Here is a 21,479-nt window from a genome sequence, read left to right as displayed (position 1 = left end):
CAGTACTGCTCTTGTAGTAGGATCAGAGGGATTAAGGAAGTTAGTGACAGAGTTTGGGAAGGTGTGTGAAAGAAGAAAAATGTGGGTAAACATAAGGTGATTTAGATGTACAAAGGGAGAGGATGGCAGCAAATTGGAAGTGAGTATTAAGGGAGACTGGAGGAAGTGGATAGTTTGTGGGTGAATGTGGTGGGAAGGGAGGAGTGGAGGTGGAGGTAGAATATAGATTGAGAGAAACAAGCAAATACTTTAAGGGATTAAAAAGTACAATGAGAAATAGATATTTGGGAATGGATGCTAAGAGGAGATTGCATGAAGAGATGATTGTGCCAACAGGACTGTATGGGGCAGAAACATAGAACATAAGAGAGGAAGAGTATGTGATTGAGATGAAATGTCTGAGAAATATGGTAGGGGTTACTAGACTGGATACAAGGAGAAATGAGGTGAGGAGGAGAGTGGGAGTGGAAAAAGAGTTGGGAGATAGGGTTGATGAAAGAGTATTGGGATTGTTTGGACACATGGAAAGAGTGAGTGAAGAAAGATTAGTAAAAGAAGTATGGAAGGCAGAGGTGGATGGAGTGAACATGAGAGGGCAACCAAGGACAAGATGGATGGATGGGGTGAAAGGGACATTGGGAAAGAGGGGGGTGTCTGTTGAGGAAGGAAGGGAGAAGATAGGGGTGAGTGGAAGATACTTGTGTATGGATGATGCTGTGATGCATGGAAGGGAGTAGGTGCGAAAAGGGGGGTTAGGGAGTAGGTGTGAATGGTATTTTAATGCAGCCCAAAAAGATTTCTCATTTTTTCTGCAAGAGTGGATGGAGAAGGGGGGTCGCAAATTAAATGAAGCAACCTTGCAGTGGTGCTGTGTCTTGCTGCATTACTTCTGACCCAGGGCAGTGGGCAAATGCAGGAATGACCCATCATCCAGGAGGAACCAAGAAAACAGGGAGGGATGGGTGGTGAATGGGAGTGGAGTATGTGGGGATAAAATGGGTGGGAGTGGATTTATGCCTTTTAACTTTTGGTACATCCTTTGTAAGGGGGAAAAGCCCTTGGTATATGTATTATAATTATCCAGGTTATTTAAGATGTATAAGGAAGTTTTGTTTTTAACAGCTTATCTCTCACTACTGACTTACTCTTTCAGGAGGACAGTGTTGATGGAACACATATTTTCACTGCCCATAGGGAGAAAGAATCATCATCAGTTTTTCAACCCCAGACATCTAGATCAACTGTTCAGGAAACTCAGCAATATATTCAGGTTGTGAACCCACAAGTACTATTGGATTCAGCATGTATTTACTTATTTGTATTATATGGGAAGGGAGTTATGCTCATAGTGACCCATCTTTGTACCTCTCAGCATCTAGTTTGTTCTTAAATTCTTGTATGGTTTTTGCACATACTATTTTTTTGTCCAATTTGTTCCAAACATCTATATGTGTGGAAAACTATTCTTTTTCAGATCTCTTCTATAACTATCCTTTTTGAGTTTTTGTATCCTCTTGTTTTTCTTCTGTCCCACTTTAATAAATCTTCTCTATCAAGAACTTCCATACCTTTCATGATTCTGTAAATGGCCAGTAGATCTCCTCTTTCTCTTCTTTGTTCCAGGGTTGTTAGTTCCAGCTTGGACAATTTTTGCTCTTATGTCAATTTTTAAAGCATTGGTGCCATCTTTGCTGTTGCTCTTTGGATTCTTTCTAATTTCTTTATATTCTTTTTTGTTCTAGGTGTCCATAGTGTCACAGCATACTCCAATCTTGGTCCTATCAGCATGACTAATGTTTTCTTTACCATTTCTTTATCCATGTAGTTAAAGGCCACCTTTATTGTTCTTAGTAAATTGTAGGTTTCCCTTACTTTTTTGTTTATATGCTTGTTTGGTGACATGTCTTTGCTAATAATTACTCCTAGGTCCATTTCTGAGCTACTTTTTTTACTTCTTTTGTACCAACCTTATATTGCCCTGATATTCTATCTTACTCTTTCCAAACTCCATTACACTACACAAATTTGTTTGGCTTGGCTGCTACAACTGTAGTGACTATTTAGAAAGAAAATTGTTTGTAAGAACCTATCTCGCATAATATAATGGGTTTATATGGGAAAAAGTGCTCGATTTAAGTATATTCGATATACGAATGGTTTTTCAAGAACGTAACTAGTTCATAAATAGAGGGAGGAGTGTATTATTGATTCACATTTTACCTATAGCTGATGTCAAACTGATTGGCCTGTTGTTGAATATAGACAATTTATCTCCCTTTTTGAAAACAGGAACAATGTTTGCCTGCCCCCAAGCAATAGGCACAAAACCAGTTTCTACTGACTTATTAAATATTTCTGTTAACTGGTTGCAGATTTCAAATTTACACTCTTTGCGCACTCTCAGAAAATTTTCATCTGGACCCTGGAATTTTATAGCTTTAAGTCTTTCAATCTGCTTGACTACTTCTACCATACTAATACTGATATTAGTCTACTTTCTTCATCCCCACTGAAAATTAGATCACAGTCAGGTACCTTATCTAACCTCTCCTTAGTAAACACCAAGAGAAAATATTTGTTATGCACTTCACCCATTTTTGTCCTCTGGTTCTATCATGACATTTTTGTCATTTTGAATTGGGCCTGTACTTTCCTTATTTTTTGCTCTGCAAAGATGAAAGAAGTCCTTTGGGTTGGATCTCACTTGTCTGGCAACCTTAATTTCATAGTTATGTTTCACTATGCACATATTCTTTTTAACCTCTTCACTCCGGGCACATCGCACGTCTGGCAGCATTAGCTGCCCGACATGCGATGTTGCCTCATAATAATCACATTATAAAAAAAAAAAGTCGGTGCTCAATCGTTCGTTCTCTTTCACCGGTGTATTTTGATAACCATAGAAAATATAATGAAGCCAGTTTAGAGAGAATGGAGGTTACGTAGGTACAACTACAATAAATATAATCAAGATGCCGACGTCGGCATCATCGAGTACCCACTTGCTCCTCATGCCGCCTACGTAGGCGTCACCGTATGGAAGTGGTTAACCAGTCTTGCCATATCATTATTTTTAGATCTAAGGTATGTTTCCCTGTATTTTATTCTTATGTAAAGTCCTCTTTTCATTCTGACCTCATGTTTGTATGTCCATCATCCATTTGGGAGTGTTACTCTGTTGTTCTATATTGACTTGAGGGGAATAAATTTATTTTGTGCATTTAGAATTAGAGCTGCTAGGTTTCTATACATTCCATCCAAATTGCTGACCAGGCTGTTGACTCCATGCCCACAAGTGACTTGACCCAAGGTACCCTTTGTGACCCGACCCTTGACCATGCTAATGACATCCGGACTGACCATGTATCTGACCCCATCACAGCCCCCTGGGTTGGTCCCGTAAATGTTCAAATGTCTCGTATAGTCTCTCATCAAAATTAGCTCTCCGGAAGTCCAGTACTTTTTAATTCTTCCCAGATATTATTAAATCTTATTTCTTGATGATTGCTAGAGCCTAGACTATCTCCCACTTTTACATTACTCGGTAGGTGCCTATCATTAGTATTCTCTCCCCTCATAGGATCAGTAAACATTTGTTTTAGGATATCCTTTACCACATCTAAGAAAAATTTCGTCTCATGATCTAAAATTTCCCAGTCTCTGTTTCTATAATTAAAATCTCCCATGATCACAATGTTTTTATACTGGGACACCCTGCAAATTTCATGAATCAGGGATTCAGTCTGCTCAATGCTGAGGTTAGGAGGTCTATATAGGATGCCAATAATAAGTGTCTTATTCTTGCCTATAATCTCCACCCAAATTGATTCTGTACTATCCTCTTCCTTATTTGAATTATTAATAATAAAGTTTACTGTATTTTTAATGAAAAGTACTACTCCTCCCCACTGCTGCCAACTCCTTGTGAAAATACTTATATTCTTATATCTCGATTTCCAGAAGGAAATGTCTATCAGCCATATTGATCCAGGATTCAGTAATAGCTATAATATCAAATTTCTCTATGCATGCTTTACCTCACAGTAAATCAATTTATTTATTACACTTCTGCTGTTTGTATAGTAAACTTTTAGTTTACCCTCCCTCCACCTGATTTGGTGATTCTTTTCACAGTCCCTCTCTCAGCTGTTTCTATTGCCTAAACTATATTGCAATAAGCTACCTGAAAAAACCTGCAGGATGGCTATTTCTCACTCAAGGGATACAGCAAGGAGCTGAAATCCTCTGGGGCCTCTCAGTCTAGGGAGTCAAATGAAAAAATTTCCATCAGTAATTCAAAAAATAGGAGCAGAAGTTTCCAGACTGAACCAACCATAGGAAGTGCCACTTTGAAAACTCAAAATAATAGAGAGAAAGATAGTGAACAATATTTAAAATTACAGAAGTCATTATGGTCTCAGACTGAGCCAGTTTCATGTGAACCCCATGTCCAAGAAGTTGTAACACCTTCAGCACAGTATAATGAAGCTAACCATCTTCAAGATGTAACCATGTCTTCCTCTGACAATTCGAATGCCAATGATACTATACAGAAATCTGCACCTAGTGTCTCAAGATATGAAACAAGTTCTCAGCAACCAGAGAAGATCGATTGTAATGAAAAATCTCAAGGCAGTTCTAAGTTACCTATACAGTCACCAAGGAAGAAACCTCACAATAGTGGAAGAGCTGTTCTAGAGAGCATATTGAGTGGTGAGTTCAAAAGTAATAAAGTGTCATCCCGACCTTGCTTTATATCAAGAAATTTTCATCAAATTAAACAAAGACTGACTGGTGATACACAGGATGGAACTAGGCGGTGAAATTCCATGCACTAAAAAGAACCAGGCTTCATGTATGAGTGAATATAGTGTATCAGACAAACCTGTAGACAAGGATGTTGATGAGCTTATTACTGAGGACTTAGATGAATTTGAAAGAGTTATAGAGTCAATCAATTCAGATGATGCAGCAAGTAGTTGTTCCACTAGAAATGACTTGAATCCTTTACCAAAATAAAAAGAGAAAAGTGATGGTGTATCCAAAGAAAATACATTCCAAAGAGATGAAATTGAGAAAGCACAAAAATGTGAACCTGATTTTACACCCTCCAGAGTTTTCAAAGAGAGAGAACAAAAACTTACAGTTGCCTAGTTCTACAACTCAAACCAGTTACATAAGAAGAACTCAAAGTGCCAAAACACCAGAACAGACATTCGATTCTACACCACATTACTTTTCCAGAGAGAAAAACATTAGCACAAGTAGTTCAAAGATAAGTATGAAAAAACATCCAAACAAATATCTGGTTCTACTTCTGATTTTATCTCTCACTGCTCTTTTGAAAAGAATGAGGATAGAGTTGGCACCTCTGATCAGATAGCAAAGTCTGATGATTCTGATAAAACATCCAAACAAAAACCTTGTTTTAACACTCAAAGTTGTCATACAGAGAATGAAAATGAAATGTCAAAGGACTATTCCTCTAGTGCAGGGGTCACCAAACTTTTTTCACTGCGGGCCGGATAACTGAAAGAATGATGAGCGCAGGCCGCATAATCATTCTGTTCAATACTTGCAAGCCAGAACAAAAGCTCTGGGAAAAAAGAACAAAAACTAAGTTTAGCATTCCATGTTAATCATGGGTGAGTGGCGTGCAATGCACATAAAACAAAACCAATCAACATGTTTATTTACTAAAAAGTTATCAAAGAAGCCACGTTAGCAAAAAGATAGTTACATCAGACATAGTGTGCACATATCCGAATCTTACAAACTAAGCAGCAGAAAAGGTCAGTGAGATTTGTGAAACTGACGTTTGGTTTTCAAGATATCATCAGTGTTTGGTTTGGAATTGCTGCATCCAATCAAGAGAATTGCTTTCAAATGTTCATCAGTCAATCGCGTTCTTCCGTCGGCGGGCCGGATGAACTGGCGTCACGAGCCATAGTTTGGTAACCCCTGCTCTAGTGTAAGAAGCAAGTGTAACAAGCACCAGACAAAGGATAACCAGTTGGACAAAAGCCATGGAAAATATTCAAAAGAAAAACATAAACATAAGTACAAAACCAAGAACAAGAGAGTCTCTTCTAAAAGCTTGAAACATAATGATGAATGCTGAGAAAAAAGGAAGCATAAGCGGAAGAGTGAAGTCAAAGGAGGTGATAAACAAAAATAGAAATCAAGAACAAGTATGGTGGAAGTTTGAATAATAAAAAGGCTGAAAAAGAATCCTGTACAAGTAATAAGAATGTGAATTTATCAAGTGGATGTAGTCCTAATAGGAATACCCTGAAAGATGATATAGGGTCTTTCAATATCATCAAGGATCAATTTAATTTTGTAACAAAAGGAAGCAAAAACACAAATGATGTGAAGGTTAAAACCTTGACCATTATTATGATGTTAAGGTGAAAAATTAATATTTGGAAGAGGATTGGTAGAGTGATATGGAATATTGAGATGACTCATACCTGAAGAAAGCTATAAATACTTAATATGCTGAAGTTTAGTTTATGGACACGTGACAACAATTTGCATTTGTTTGAAGTTGAAGTAAATTTTCAATGATTCGTTGTTTATCCAGCAAATCAGTTCAGCTTCACAGAAGTTGACGAATACACTTCAGATATAAGACAAACTATGGAAGTACCTTTTGAAAACTCCATGGGCCACTTTAGTTATAGTTTCTAAGGGCCCTTCAGCATCTAAACCAGCAACAACCACTGGGTGGATCTATAGATCTCTTATTTGTGAATACAGACCCAGCCCAGGGACCAAGTACTCATATAACCCCCTGTAGGAGTGAACAAAAATGGAAACTGTCTCTAGGAGCAGGGCACCTCTGCCTCTTAGAGGGTAGTGGCACCATATGTAGATACCATAAAGTGCCATGTATATCTAACTTTTCATGCTGAGATATAGATTGTGACAGTGATGGAATTATTATTTTCCTATGAGTCAGGTATCAGGTAGAGAGCACTAGTAACATGAATAAAGTATGTATTTATGTTACAACAGTGCCACTAAAGGTTCATAGCTAATGTCCCCACATAAGCTCATATAGATTTGAATGGTTCCTGCCTTTGTCAAGAAAACAAAGAAAATTGATAGTTCCTTGGTCTTAACTGCATAGTAACCAAATAATTTCTAATGGGTTTCACATTGTTGATGAAAGAATATTAGGATGGTTTGGACACATGGAAAGAATGAGTGAAGAAAGACTAGTAAAAGAGGTATGGAAGGCAGATGTGGAGGGAGTGAACATGAGGGGACGTCCTAGGATGAGGTGGATGGATGGGGTGAAGGGGGCTTTGGGGAAGAGGGGAATGTCTGTTGAGGAAGGAAGGGAGAGGACGGAAGACAGAGGTGAGTGGAGAATGGTTGTATATGGATGATGTTGTGATTGCATGAGGAGGAATGGGCGGGGGGTGGGGTAGTATGTGTGAGTAAATTTTGACGCAGCCCGAAGGGATTTCTCCCCGTCCTCTCCTTATATGCAAGGATGTGCTGTGTCTTGCGACACTGCTTCTGACCCAGGGCGGTGGGCAGGGTGCAGGGATGACCCGTCATCCAGGAGGTGCTCAGATGAGAGGGAGGGTGGGAGGGGTGTGGAGTGTATTTAGGGATGAAATGGGTGGGAGTGTTTTTATGCCTTTCCCTTTTTGGCTACCTCCCTTGGAAGGGGGAAAAAGCCTTGGTATATGTATGTATGTTCACATTGTAGATATGTAAATTTGCATAAATCTGTTTCTTCTTATTTTTGAGTAATAGATAATGCGTTGAATATAATCGTAGCTACACCTTTCTCAGTAGAGGGGTTTACCTCACCAGAGGGACCAATGAAAGATACTTGCAAGTAATGGTCCCGTAAGAAGAATGGCAGAGTGAATTATTTCCCTGCTGCCCTTCAAAACTGGGGAACACCCTCATTCTCCCTGATGGGCCAATACTCTGTCTCATGACCAGGTTTGTTTCTCTTGGGAGGAAGTTTCATGTGGGTTTAATGTGTGGAGGGACTTCATGGAGTAGGGAGTTTGGTCAGTATTGAAATAATTATCTTATGATCTCAGAGTGTATAGGTGTTAGATTGTAGATGTTTGAGATGCTGCATTCAGTTGGTTGCTTGTGTGATGGAATGAAATGGGTGAGTAGGGTCAACAGCTATTGCACAGTCCTAAGTACTTGTCATATTCATGTGATGCTCTAAGGGGAAGATTTTGGTTTTATATACAGATGTCTGTTTTGTTGAGGAGGTTTTGGTTCATTTCTTATTGTTAATGCTTCAATTTCTTTAATTAGGTGCCATCATTTTCCTAAATGTTTGGAATCATACTATTTAAGCATAATCAATTATGGTTGTCATTATTTGTAATCTGATTGGTTTCCTTTTGTCCAAAATCTGTGATTGTAATTTCTTTTACTATGATTATTTTCTTGATTTATACTGATAAATCTTTTGATATATGGAAAGAAGTTCATGTTTCAAAGGCACAGAACTGTTTATTTCTATTCTGATGGGTTTGACCATTAAATGTTACTATTTAGATACTTGGGTGTGAATGTGGCAATAAAGGGAGGAGTGGGGGTAGAGGTAGAATGTAGATTGAGAGAAGCGAATAAATGCCTTGGTGGATTAAAAAGTGTAATGAGAAATAGACATCTGGGAATGGATGCTAAGAGGAGGTTATATGAAGGAGTGATTGTGCCGACAGCACTGTACGGAGCAGAAACATGGAACATAAGAGAGGAAGAGAGAAGTTTGAATGTGTTTGAGATGAAATGTCTGAGAAGTATGATAGGGGTTACTAGGCTAGATAGAGTGAGAAATGAGGAGGTGAGGAGGAGAGCAGGGGTAGAAAGGGAGCTGGGAGATAGGGTTGATGAAAGAGTATTAGGATGGTTTGGACACATGGAAAGAATGAGTAAAGAAAGATTAGTAAAAGAGGTGTGGAGGGCAGAGATGAAAGGTGTGAATATGAGGGGGCATCCTAGGATGAGATGGATGGATGGGGTAAAAGGGGCATTACAAAAGAGAGGAATGTCTGTTGAGGAAGGATGGGAGAGGACAGAGGAATGAATGGAGAATGGTTGTGTATGGATGATGCTGTGATGCATGAGGGGGAGTGGGTGGGGGATGGGGGGCGAGGAAGTGTGCATGAGAAAAATGTTACGCAGCCCGAAGGGATTTCTCCCCGTCTTTTCCTTTTCTGCAGGGGGGGGGGTGCCGAACTAATGAAGCGGTCTTGCTGTGGATGTGCTGTGTCTTGCAACACAGTGGACAGGATGCAGGGACGATCCATCATCCAGGAGGTACCAAGATGAGAGGGAGGAAGGAGGGTGGAGGGGAGTGGAATATGTAGGGGATGGAATGGATGGGAGTGGTTTTCATGCCTTTTTCTTTTTGACTACCCCCCCCCTCCCCCCCGTGTAAGGGGGGAAAAGCCTTTGGTATATGTATATGTGTATTGCATATTTCTTTTACCGTTGTCTGGAGTGAGTAATATTGCTGATTTCTGTTTCTAAACCATTATTCAAGTGTATTTATATAGGTTTGGGTGTTAGCAACTGTTTTATAGTTGCTATGCTGGGTTGTCAAGTCATCTGCATAGGTGAGTGTTTTGGAGTTCTGGATCTGGTATAGCTTTCTGTTATTCCAGATACTGTACACTGTCAGTTATTTCTTGTCATTGTTGTGGATTTTTTATATGTACATATACCAAAGGCTTTTTCCCCCCATATAAGAACATAAGAATGAAGGAGACTGCAAGAGACCATATGGCCTACACTAGGCAGCTCCATATCCATCACCACCTGTCATCCCCATCTAGAAAGTTGTCTAATAATTTTTTAAAACAACTGATAGTTTCAGCACTTACTACATGGTTACCAAGTTTATTCCATTCGTCAACCACCCTATTAGTAAACCAATTCTTGCCTATTTCCTTCTTAAATCTAAATTTGTCCAGTTTATAACCATAACTGCGAGTCCTGCCCTGTTGTCTTAATATGATGACCTTGTTTGCATCACCCTTGTTAAAGCCTTTGATCCACTTGAACCTCTCTATTAGATCACCCCACACTATGTCTTTCCAGAGAGTGTAAGTTAAGGTGCCTAAACCTCGCTTGGTAAGGCAAATTTCTGAGTCCATCTATTATTTTGGTCATTCTACTCTGTACTGATTCTGGAGAATTGATGTCCATTCTGTAGGACGGAGACCAAAACTGTACTGCATAGTGAAGGATGGGTCTAACTATCGCTAGATAGAGTTTAATAATTACCTCTGCACTTTTATTCGTTACCGTCCTAAAAATAAAACCTAATGCTCTGTTAGCTTTATTCCTGGCGCTAATGCACAGTTTCCTGGTTTTAAGATCCGGACCCACTAGAACTCTCAAGTCTCTCTCACAATCAGTTTTCTCTAAAAGCATGTTATCTAAGGTGTATCTATTTTCAGGGTTGTGTAGCCCTACGTTTAACATGCTACACTTAGAGGTATTGAAGTTCATTTGCCATTTCACCAACCATGTGAACTATTTGTTAAGATCATCCTGCAGAATCTCTGCATTGTCTCCTGACCTAATTAGGCGTTCTATCTTAGTGTCATCCGCAAACTAACATCACTATTTATCCCAATGTCTAAGTCGTTTATGTACATAATGAACAACAAGGGACCCAAAACCAAGCCCTGGGGGACCCCACTACTAACATTGCCCCACCTAGATTTTAAATCCACACTGTTCCTCACCGATTACTACCTCTGATCCTCTCCTAATCCTCTCAATCAAGACCTTTCCATAAGCCTTCCCAACTACACTTAAGTTAATCCCTGTGAAACTACTACACTCACACTTGTCCCCTTTTCCCTTGTAAAGTGGAACTGTACAGGCACTCTAGTCCTCTGGCACTCTACTCTCTCTTAAACAGACATTAAATAACCTTACCAGCCAGTCCATCATCAGTGTACCTTCTTTCTTCAGACATTCTGCATGACAACTATCCAACCCAGGTCCCTTATCTGCTCTCATCATCTTAACAACTGCCTTCATCTCATCTTTCCTTATTTCTTCTCCATTTTCCTCTCTCATTACGATCCTTTTCTTAGCACTTCCCACTGCAACTACCTTTCTCTTGTTATCCTCCTTCACATTTAGCAACTCCCTAAAATACTCTGCCCATCTTCCTCTTACTGCCTTCTCTTCCATCATCATCTCTCCATCTGCACCTTTCACTTTTTCTTATCTACTTGATTTGCCTTCTCTTCCATTCTTAATTTCTTTCCAAAACATCTTTTTATTACTTTCAACAATTTCTGTCATACTCTTCCCCATTTCACATCTGCTCTCCTCTTTGCCTCCTTTATGTTATGGACTGGAGGAGTGCCTGTATAGTTCCACTTTACAAGGGAAAAGGGGACAAGTGTGAATGTAGTAGTTTCAGGGATCAGCTTGTTAAGTATAATTGGGAAGGCTTATGGGAGGGTTTTGATTGAGAGGATTAGGAGAGGAACAGAGGAAGTAATTGGTGAGGAGCAGTGTGGGTTTAGGACAGGTAGAGGTTGCGTAGATCAGATTTTTGTGGTAAGACAGATATGTGAGAAACCTATAGGAAAGGGAAAGGATGTTTTTTGGGCTTTTGTGGATTTAGAAAAGGCTTATGACAGGGTAGACAGGAAGGCACTGTGGGAGGTATTGCAGATATATGGGATAGGAGGAAAGCTTTTAGGAGCTGTCAAGAGTTTTTACAAGAGTAGAAGTTCATGTGTCAGGATTACAAATGGAGAGAGTAAGTGGTTTGAGGTAAAGGTGGGATTTCGTCAGGGATGTGTTAAATCACCCTGGCTGTTCAACTTATACATGGATGGGGTGGTGCAAGAGGTATGCAGGGGTGGTGGGTCAGGGATTGGAGATGGTTAAAGAAAATGGAGAAAAGTGGGAGATAAGCCAGCTGTTGTTTGCAGATGACACTGTGCTTGTAGCAGGACCAGAGGAGGGATTGAGGAAGTTGGTGACAGAGTTTGGGAGAGTGTGTGAAAGAAGGAAGTTGAAGATAAATGTGGGTAAAAGTAAGGTGATGAGATGTACAAGGGAAGAATGTGGCAGCAGACTAGAAGTGAGTATTAAGGGAGAGAGATTGGAGGAAGTGGATAGTTTTAGATACTTGGGTGCGAATGTGGCAGGAAAAGGAGTGGAGGTGGAGGTAGAATGTAGATTGAGAGAAATGAGTAGATGCCTTGGTGGATTATAAAATGTAATGAGAAATAGACATTTGGGAATGGATGCTAAGAGGAGATTGTATGAAGGAGTGATTGTGCCGACAGCACTGTACAGGGCAGAAACATGGAACATAAGAGAGGAAGAGAGAAGGAGTTTGAATGTGTTTGAGATGAGGTGTCTGAGAAGTATGATAGGGGTTACTAGGCTAGATAGAGTGAGAAATGAGGTGAGGAGGAGAACAGGGGTGGAAAGGGAGTTGGGAGATAGGGTGGATGAAAGAGTATTGGGATGGTTTGGACACATGGAAAGAATGAGTGAAGAAAGACTAGTAAAAAGGTGTGAAGGGCAGATGTGGAAGGAGTGAACATGAGGGGTCAACCTAGGATGAGATGGATGGATGGGGTGAAGGGGGCTTTGGGAAAGAGGGGAATGTCTGTTGAGGAAGGATGGGAGAGGACAGAAGACAGAGATGAATGGAGAATGGTTGTATATTGATGATGTTGTGATGTATGAGGTGGAATGGGTGGGGGGTGAGGGAGTATGTGTGAGAAATAAACTGATGCAACCTGAAGGGATTTCTCCCCGTCTTCTCCTTTTCTGCATGAGGGGACAGAATTTAATGAAGCAGCCTTGCTGTGAATGTGCTGTGTCTTGCATCACTGCTTCTGACCCAGGGCAGTGGACAAGATGCAGGGATGACCCATCATTCAGGAGGTGCCAAGATAAGAGGGAGGGGAGTGGAGTGTGATAGGATGAAATGGGTGGGAGTTCTTTTTATGCCTTTGTTTTTTGGGTACCTCCCTTATAAGCGGGGGAAAAGCCCTTGGTATATGTATGTATGTATCTTATACTTTACTTCTCTTTTCTTTGTACTTCTCATATGATTCCCTCATCCTATTTTGTAACCAATCTGTGAAAGCTCACTTCTTCTCTTCTATAACTTTCTTTACTTCCTTATTCCACCACTCACTACCCTTCCTTCTATTTCCTTCTGTCTTCCTTGTTTCACACACCATCTTTGCACACCTTGTGACTCCCTCCTTGAACCATCCCCATTCCTCCTCCTCTCCCAGTTCTACTCTATACTTTACTCCCTCCCACTCCTCTCTCAGCTTCTTGTACTCCTATTTTCCTTCTCATATAATCAATTCACTCTAAGCACCTCCCTACCGTTTCGCCTTCTCTTTCTTCATGTATCTTGCACTCTCAGCTTACCATCCATCAAAAAATGATCTGATATTCCCTCACTCTCCCCCCTTAGAACATGTACATCCTTAACTCTTCCTACTATATTCCTGGTTACCACTATATAATCCATTAACCACTTCCATACAGTGACGCCTACGTAGGTGTCATGAGGAGCAAGTGGGCACGCGATGTTGTCGATGTCGGCGTCTTGATTATATTTATTGTAGTCATACCTACGTAACCTCCATTCTCTCTAAACTGGCTTCATCATATTTTCTATGGTTATCAACATTCACGGGTGAAAGAGAATGAACGATTGAGCACTGACTTTATTTTTTATAATGCGATTATTATGACGCAACATCGCACGTTGGGCAGCTAATGCTGCCAGACGTGCGATGTGCCCCGGAGTGAAGAGGTTAATGCTCTATCTACCACCCTTCCCTCCACCACCCTCTCCCATGTGTACTTATGCTTCACTTTCTTCTTAAACACTGTATTTGCTATCAATAACTCCCTTTCTAGACACATTTCCACCATCAACTCTCTGCTATGATTCTTTCCTGGAACTCCACACTTCTCAACCACTCCATCTATTGGTTCATTTCCTACCCTAGCATTAAGGTCTCCCAATACCACTACATTGACATTTCTCCCTAATCCCTCTATGCACTCATTTAAATCTATCCAAAAAGCCTCCCTTTCTTCTACACTGGTCTCACTACCAGGCCCATATGCACTTACAAAAACCCACATCTCCCTCCCAGTTTCACCTTCATCCACATTAACCTTGAGGAAACCTCATTCCACTCCACTACACATTTACCTATATATTCACTTACTAGTATAGCCACCCCTTCTCTCCCTCATCCTCTTTTCACTCCTTAGAACCTCCCATCCACACTCCCAAACTCACACTCGCCCCTCCCTCTCAACTTAGTTTCATTCAATGCCAACACATCCATCTTTCTTCTCACAAACATACTGCCAATCTCTTCCCTTTTACTCTCATCTGTACCACATCCACACACATTAAAAGACCCAAACATTAGGGTACTGGTTGAAAAACTCCTAGACCCTCTTATGCTTTTACTTTTTTAGGAATGTCCCTTGTGGGGCTACAGAAAGAAGGATGCCTAGTCCTAATCCCCATCCCAATTTTGTCGCCTTTCACGATTCAAGTGGGAATACTTGGTGGCAGTATTCTTTCCCCCCACCACAGGGGATTTTTTTTATATCTTGGAATATCAAATGCTTTATTTGCCAATTGGTACCATGACTGTTCTGCTGCCATTTTCTTGTTAAATCTCTTCAGCATTTGTTGAATGTTATGAGAAGTGTGTTGGTGGAGTGACCTTCCTTGACTTCAAATTGGTTCAGGGAGGCAGGTAGAGTAGTTATGTTTCTGCTCTCGGTCTACCAGGTTTGATTTGGTGAGTAATAGTGAGGTAGACATTATGTGCTCATTTTCAGTCTGTTGGAGTTTTTGTTATACAGTCAGAAGTGGTTGAAAGAATCAGTTGAAACCTTTATTGTGTTTAGGCCAAGATGTTTTAGATGTTTGACATCTTATCTGGGCTTTTTGTGTGTGAGTTTTTCAATTTTGCTATTGCCCCCATCCACATCTTTGTTGAGAAGGTATGTGTGTGTTGGGGAGAGGGGGTTTGGATCTGTGTCTAGTTTGATTTTCTATATTTCCTCATTTATGTCCATATTTTGCTGAAGTAGGTCTAAAATTTTCTTTGGAGAAATGTTTGTTGCATTGTTTTGGTAGTGATACTTTTCTTTGAGTTGCTGCTACTGCTTCATAGATAGGGGTTTGGTTTTTATCTTATATTTCTATGATCATTATAGTTGTCCAGGTTATTTAATATGTAAAAAAAAATAATAATAAATAACAGCTCGTTTCTCACTATTGACTTCTTTTTTCAGGAGAACAGTGCTGATAGAACCCAAATTTTCACTGCGCGTAGGGAGAAAGCATCATCATCAGGTTTTCAACCTGTCACATCACAGTCCCAGACATCTATGGCACCTCTCCAGGAAAGTCAGCAATATATTCGGGTTGTTAACACACAATTACTATCGGATTCATCATGTGACTCATATGCAGGGCATAATACACCTGTATCACAATTTCACTCCACTCCCACTCCTGTTCAACAACCTTCACAGGAGCTAAGGAGGAATTTGGCAGAACCATCCTTCCGTACCAGGAAATACCATCGTAATGATGGAAAAGTTGTAATGCCATTGTATAAATACAAGTATATGGGTAAAACTCCTCAAAGTTTCTTATATGACAGTAGTGAAGTCCTAGGCTTTAAACAACAGTTGCAGAAATTGTATGTGTCAATGAAGACTCACTGTAACATTTGGGATGATAGGAGAGGAAATGCTGATCAAATTTGCAGTGATGACATGGAAATAAGCCCTGATCATTTATTTAGCAGTAAAATTAGAATACATAAAAATATTCAACAGCATACTTTTGGGACATGTCAGTCTGGGGAGTCGAGTAAAAATATTCCCATCAGTAATTCAGAAAACAGAAGCAGAAGTTTCCACACTGAGCCAACCCCAGAAAGTGCCACTTTGAAAACTCAAAATAATACAGAGAAACAGTATTTAAAATCACATGTCCAAGAAGTTGTAACACCTTCAGCACAGTATAATGAAGCTAACCATCTTCAAGATGTAACCATGTCTTCCTCTGACAATTCGAATGCCAATGATACTATACAGAAATCTGCACCTAGTGTCTCAAGATATGAAACAAGTTCTCAGCAACCAGAGAAGATCGATTGTAATGAAAAATCTCAAGGCAGTTTTAAGTTACCTATACAGTCACCAAGGAAGAAATCTCACAATAGTGGAAGAGCTGTTCTAGAGAGCATATTGAGTGGCGAGTTCAAAAGTAATAAAGTGTCATCTCAACCTTGCTCTATATCAAGAAATCTTCATCAAATTAAACAAAGACTGACTGGTGATACACAGGATGGAGCTAGACAGTCTGAAGTTTCATGCACTGAAAAGAACCAGTCTTCATGTATGATTGAATATAGTGTATCAGACAAACCTGTAGACAAGGATGTTGATGAGCTTATTACTGAGGACTTAGATGAATTTGAAAGAGTTATAGGGTCAATCAATTCAGATGATGCAGCAAGTAGTTGTTCCACTAGAAATGACTTGAATTCTTTACCAAAACAAAAAGAGAAAAGTAATGGTGTACCTAAAGAAAATACATTTCAAAGAGATGAAATTGAGAAAGCACAAAAACGTGTATCTGATTTTACATCCTCCAGAGTTTTCAAAGAGAGAGAACAAAAACTTACAGGAGCTGCTTCAGACATGATAACTCAGAGTGATGGATTAGAAAAAATATCCAAGCAGTTGCCTAGTTCTACAACTCAAACCAGTTACATAAGAAGAACTCAAAGAGACAAAACACCAGAACAGACATTCGATTCTACAGCACATTACTCTTCCAGAGAGAAAAACATCAGCACAAATAGGTCAGATGAAGAAAGAAATGAGACTGATAAGTATGAAAAAGCATCCAGACAAATATCTGGTTCTACTTCTGATTTTATCCGTCACAGCTCTTTTGAAAAGAATGAGGATAGAGTTGATACCTCTGATCAAATAGCAAAGAATACTGTTGAGTCTGATAAAACATCAGCTAAACAAAAACCTTGTTCTAATTCTCAAAGCTGTCATACAGAGAGTAAAAATGAAATGTCAAAGGATTATTCCTCTAGTGAAAATAGCAAGTGTAACAAGCACAAGACAAAAGATAAACAGTTGGATAAAAGCCATGGAAAACATTCGAAAAAAAGACATAAGTACAAAACCAAGGACAAGAGAGATTTCTCTTCTAAAAGATTGAAATATAATGAGGAATGTGGAGAAGAAAGGAAGCATAAGCGGAAGAGTGAAGACAAAGGAGGTAATAAACACAAAAAGAAATCAAGGACTGACAAATATGATGGAAGCTTGAATGATAGAAAAACTAAAAAAGAATCCAGTACAAGTGATAAGAATGGGAATTTATCAAGTGGATGTAGTCCTAATAGAAAAACTAAAAAAGAATCCAGTACAAGTGATAAGAATGGGAATTTATCAAGTGGATGTAGTCCTAATAGAAAAACTAAAAAAGAATCCAGTACAAGTGATAAGAATGTGAATTTATCAAGTGGATGTAGTCCTAATAGAAAAACTAGAAAAGAATCCAGTACAAGTGATAAGAATGGGAATTTATCAAGTGGATGTAGTCCTAATAGAAAAACTAAAAAAGAATCCAGTACAAGTGATAAGAATGTGAATTTATCAAGTGGATGTAGTCCTAATAGAAAAACTAGAAAAGAATCCAGTACAAGTGATAAGAATGTGAATTTATCAAGTGGATGTAGTCCTAATAGAAAAACTAGAAAAGAATCCAGTACAAGTGATAAGAATGTGAATTTATCAAGTGGATGTAGTCCTAATAGAAAAACTAAAAAAGAATCCAGTACAAGTGATAAGAATGTGAATTTATCAAGTGGATGTAGTCCTAATAGAATAACTAGAAAAGAATCCAGTACAAGTGATAAGAATGTGAATTTATCAAGTGGATGTAGTCCTAATAGAAAAACTAAGAAAGAATCCAGTACAAGTGATAAGAATGTGAATTTATCAAGTGGATGTAGTCCTAATAGAATAACTAGAAAAGAATCCAGTACAAGTGATAAGAATGTGAATTTATCAAGTGGATGTAGTCCTAATAGAATAACTAGAAAAGAATCCAGTACAAGTGATAAGAATGTGAATTTATCAAGTGGATGTAGTCCTAATAGGAATACCCTGAAAGGTAGTATAGGGTCTTCCAATGTAGTTTTGAAGAGTAATTTTAATTTTGTAACAAAAGAAAGCAAAAACACATATGATGTGAAGGTTGAAGACCCTGACCATTATTATGATGTTGAGGTGAAAAATGAATCTTTGGATGAGGATTGGTACAGTGATGTGCAATATTCAGATGACTCATACCTTAAGAAATCAATAAATGATTTGTTAGTAGTACTAGGTAAAGGTATGTCTGATAAACCTTTTGAAAGCCTCTATAATTGTCTTAATGATTGTGATTTTAGTTTATGGACAGGTGACAACAATTCGTATTTGTATGAAGTTGAAGTAAATTTTCGACGATTCATTGTTTATGCAGCAAAGAATTTCAACCTCACTGAAGTTGACAAATACACTTCAGATATAAAACAAAATATGGAAATACCACTTGAAGACTTTTTAAACTGCTTTAATTATAGTTTCTAAGGCTCCTGGGTTCTGTAACATCTAAACCAGCAACAACCACTGGGTGGATCTATAGATTTCTTATTTGTGAATATGGATCTACCCTAGGGATCAAGTACTCATATCCCCCCCTGTGGGAATGAACAAAAATAGAAACTGTCTCTAGGAGCAGGGCATCTCTGCCTCTTAGAGGGTAGTGGTACCATATGTAGGTACCATAAAATGCCATGTATATCTAACTTTTCATGCTGAGATATAAATTGTGACAGTGATGGAATTAATATTTTCCTATGAGTCAGGTATCAGGTACAGAGTACTAGTAACATGAATGAAGTACTTATTTATGTTACAATAGTGCCACTAAAGGCTCATAGCTAATGTCCCCACACAAGTTCAAATAGATTTGAATGGATCCTGACTTTGGCAAGAAAACAAAGAAAATTAGTTCCTTGGTCTTAACTGCACAGTAACCAAATAATTTCTAATGGGTTTCACATTGTAGATATGTAAATTTGCATAAATCTGTTTCTTATTTTTGAATAATAGATAATGCGTTGAATATAATCATAGCCACACCTTTCTCAGTAGAGGGGTTTATCTCACCTGAGAGGCCAATGTAGGGTACTTGCAAGTAGTGATGCTGCAAGAATGATGTTAGAGTGAATTATTTCCCTGCTGCCCTTTAAAATTGATGAACACCCTCACTTCTCCCTGATAGGCCAACACTCGGTCTCAGGACCAAGTCCAAGATATCTCTGCAAGTTTTGTATTTCCTCCACCTTTTCATATAGGAAGAGCTACAATAGTAATTGCTTCCTTCCTGCTATCATAGGCTAGTGACATAGAAACAGTTCTACATATCACAGTAGATTGATATGTGAGAGGTTCTACAGGTTCTACTGGAACTAGAATAAATACTAAAGTAATATCCAGGAAAAGGGTTGAAAGGTTGGAGACAAGTTCAACCCTAATTGCTGTGGAGGTTCTTTTGGCAGAATATAATAATTTAGCAACAACAAGAATGCTATATTGAAGAGTTATGCCTGACATGGAAGTAGACAGAAAGAATTTTTTTTCATGGCTGAAAACCTGAAGCCCCACAGTAACAACCAACAGTCTCTGGGCTTTCCAATAGATCTCCCTTGGAGAAATATTAGACTTGTCTGCATTAGTGTGGATCAGTTTATTTGTCACTGGATGGTTGCAAGAAATAAGTTATCTTTAGTCAATTCCCCATATATTAGTAAGTGGAGAAAAGATAATCAAAGCTGATAGACATTTTGGATAAGATCTGGAAACTGGATGTCAGCCTTAGAGTGATACCTCCAAGTAAATATGGGGTTAGAAGAAAAATTTATAGGAACAGCACAAAAGAGTTCACTATATTTCATGATGTCCAAAGCTTGTAGACTGTGTATATGAGATAATTACATCTTGTACCAGATTTTGTAAGAAAAAGGAAATAAAATTATTTGATCACAGTATTGCTCATTTTGTTTTTAAGCCTTTCATTACAAGTTGTGTGGGGAAAAGAATGGTTCCATGGTGTACCCATATATGCCATAGAAAGTGATTAAATTGTACAGTGTATTAAGTAGGAACCCCCTTCACTGTATCCTTCTGTAATGATTTGAGACATTGGAAGGTCTGGGGTGTTGAAAAGAAAAAATCCTTTCTCAAATGGCTACTTTTCCCTCAATGCGAGGGTAGAAGAAAAAAAGAGTAGCTGGAGTAGTGGTATGGTATAGTGTGGCAGGAAAGAATGACAGATGTGGATTGAGATGGACATTATAGCAAACTCTGCATTTAAGAGGAAAGATGGTTGGTGAGAGTGTAGTCAGGGAAACTGGAGAAGTTCTGGAAGTGAATATGTTAGGAGGAATGACCAGTTTAATACTTGATCATTATCTGGGGAAAGTCAATAGGCTTGGAAGTAAATTGGAAGAAGAAAAGGGAGATGGTTGCCGAAATTGGGTATGTTGAAGTGATGATAGATGATTCTGCTTAACTTCACGAGGCTAGGTTGATGACCCTTATAGAGAACTTTGTAGTGTGGGATTGAATGAAACATACCCTTGGTTTAAGAGAGTGGATGTGAAGTGGGGTAGGTGTTTGAGAGTTTTGAAAAGTGAAAAGGCGAGTCAGAGAGAAGGTAAAAGAAGCAGATGGATAAATGTTGGAAATGAAAACAGGCAGGAAAATGGGTAAAATGTTTCAGAGAATTGCTGATTGTAGAGGAGGATAAGGTATTTGCTGTAATGAGTGAAGGCAATGACAGTGGTATCGAAGATAGGCCTACAAAGAGCATTGAAAGAGATGAAAGCTCCTAGGACAACTTGGTAAGATAATATAATTGTCATGCAGGATCTCTAACAAAGGGAAAAGTATAATAGGTTGGGTGGTGAGATCAGTTTGTTCTACTGTGCAAGGGGACAATTATGAATGTGGCCATTTTAGGGAGATCATTCTGTTTAAGCGTAACCACTTTATTTAAAATTTAAAGGTGTCTGATTTTATTAGGATATGTTTTTAGTAATTCCCAAAATCAATAATACCCTAATAAATTACACTAAAATTTGCATTTTTTTTTATGTATTACAATTTGAAATTATTGATTCCCAAAACATCAGTTTTGGCCATTCCCATAAAGCCTACCAGTGGCACTATCCACTCCACAGTGCTGTTATGAGTTGTGTTCATCCTTTATGTATTCTCATTGTGTTTGATGAATGATGATCATGTTGAGTGCTGCAGGCTATTTAATATAAAATTTAGGAATTATG

At 38.8% G+C, this 21,479-nt stretch overlaps 1 protein-coding gene across 2 annotated transcripts in view; it reads left to right on the top strand.

Moving 5' to 3' along the window:
* LOC143018170 (uncharacterized) overlaps window positions 1-20,172 on the top strand; it is a 96,483-nt gene extending 76,311 nt beyond the window's left edge. For both annotated transcript variants that reach the window (XM_076173341.1, XM_076173340.1), the window contains exons 3-4: window positions 1,154-1,270; window positions 15,337-20,172. In XM_076173341.1, coding sequence (XP_076029456.1) covers window positions 1,154-1,270; window positions 15,337-18,717 — 3,498 coding nt within the window. In that variant the 3' untranslated portion in view covers window positions 18,718-20,172. The remainder of the gene's footprint in view (window positions 1-1,153; window positions 1,271-15,336) is intronic.
* The last annotated feature ends 1,307 nt before the right edge of the window (window positions 20,173-21,479 follow it).

This window comes from Oratosquilla oratoria, chromosome 34 (assembly GCF_046742065.1).
Source record: "Oratosquilla oratoria isolate Oo_2021 chromosome 34, ASM4674206v1, whole genome shotgun sequence".
Lineage (NCBI taxonomy): Eukaryota > Metazoa > Arthropoda > Malacostraca > Stomatopoda > Squillidae > Oratosquilla > Oratosquilla oratoria.
This window is presented reverse-complemented; position numbering and strand designations above follow the sequence as displayed.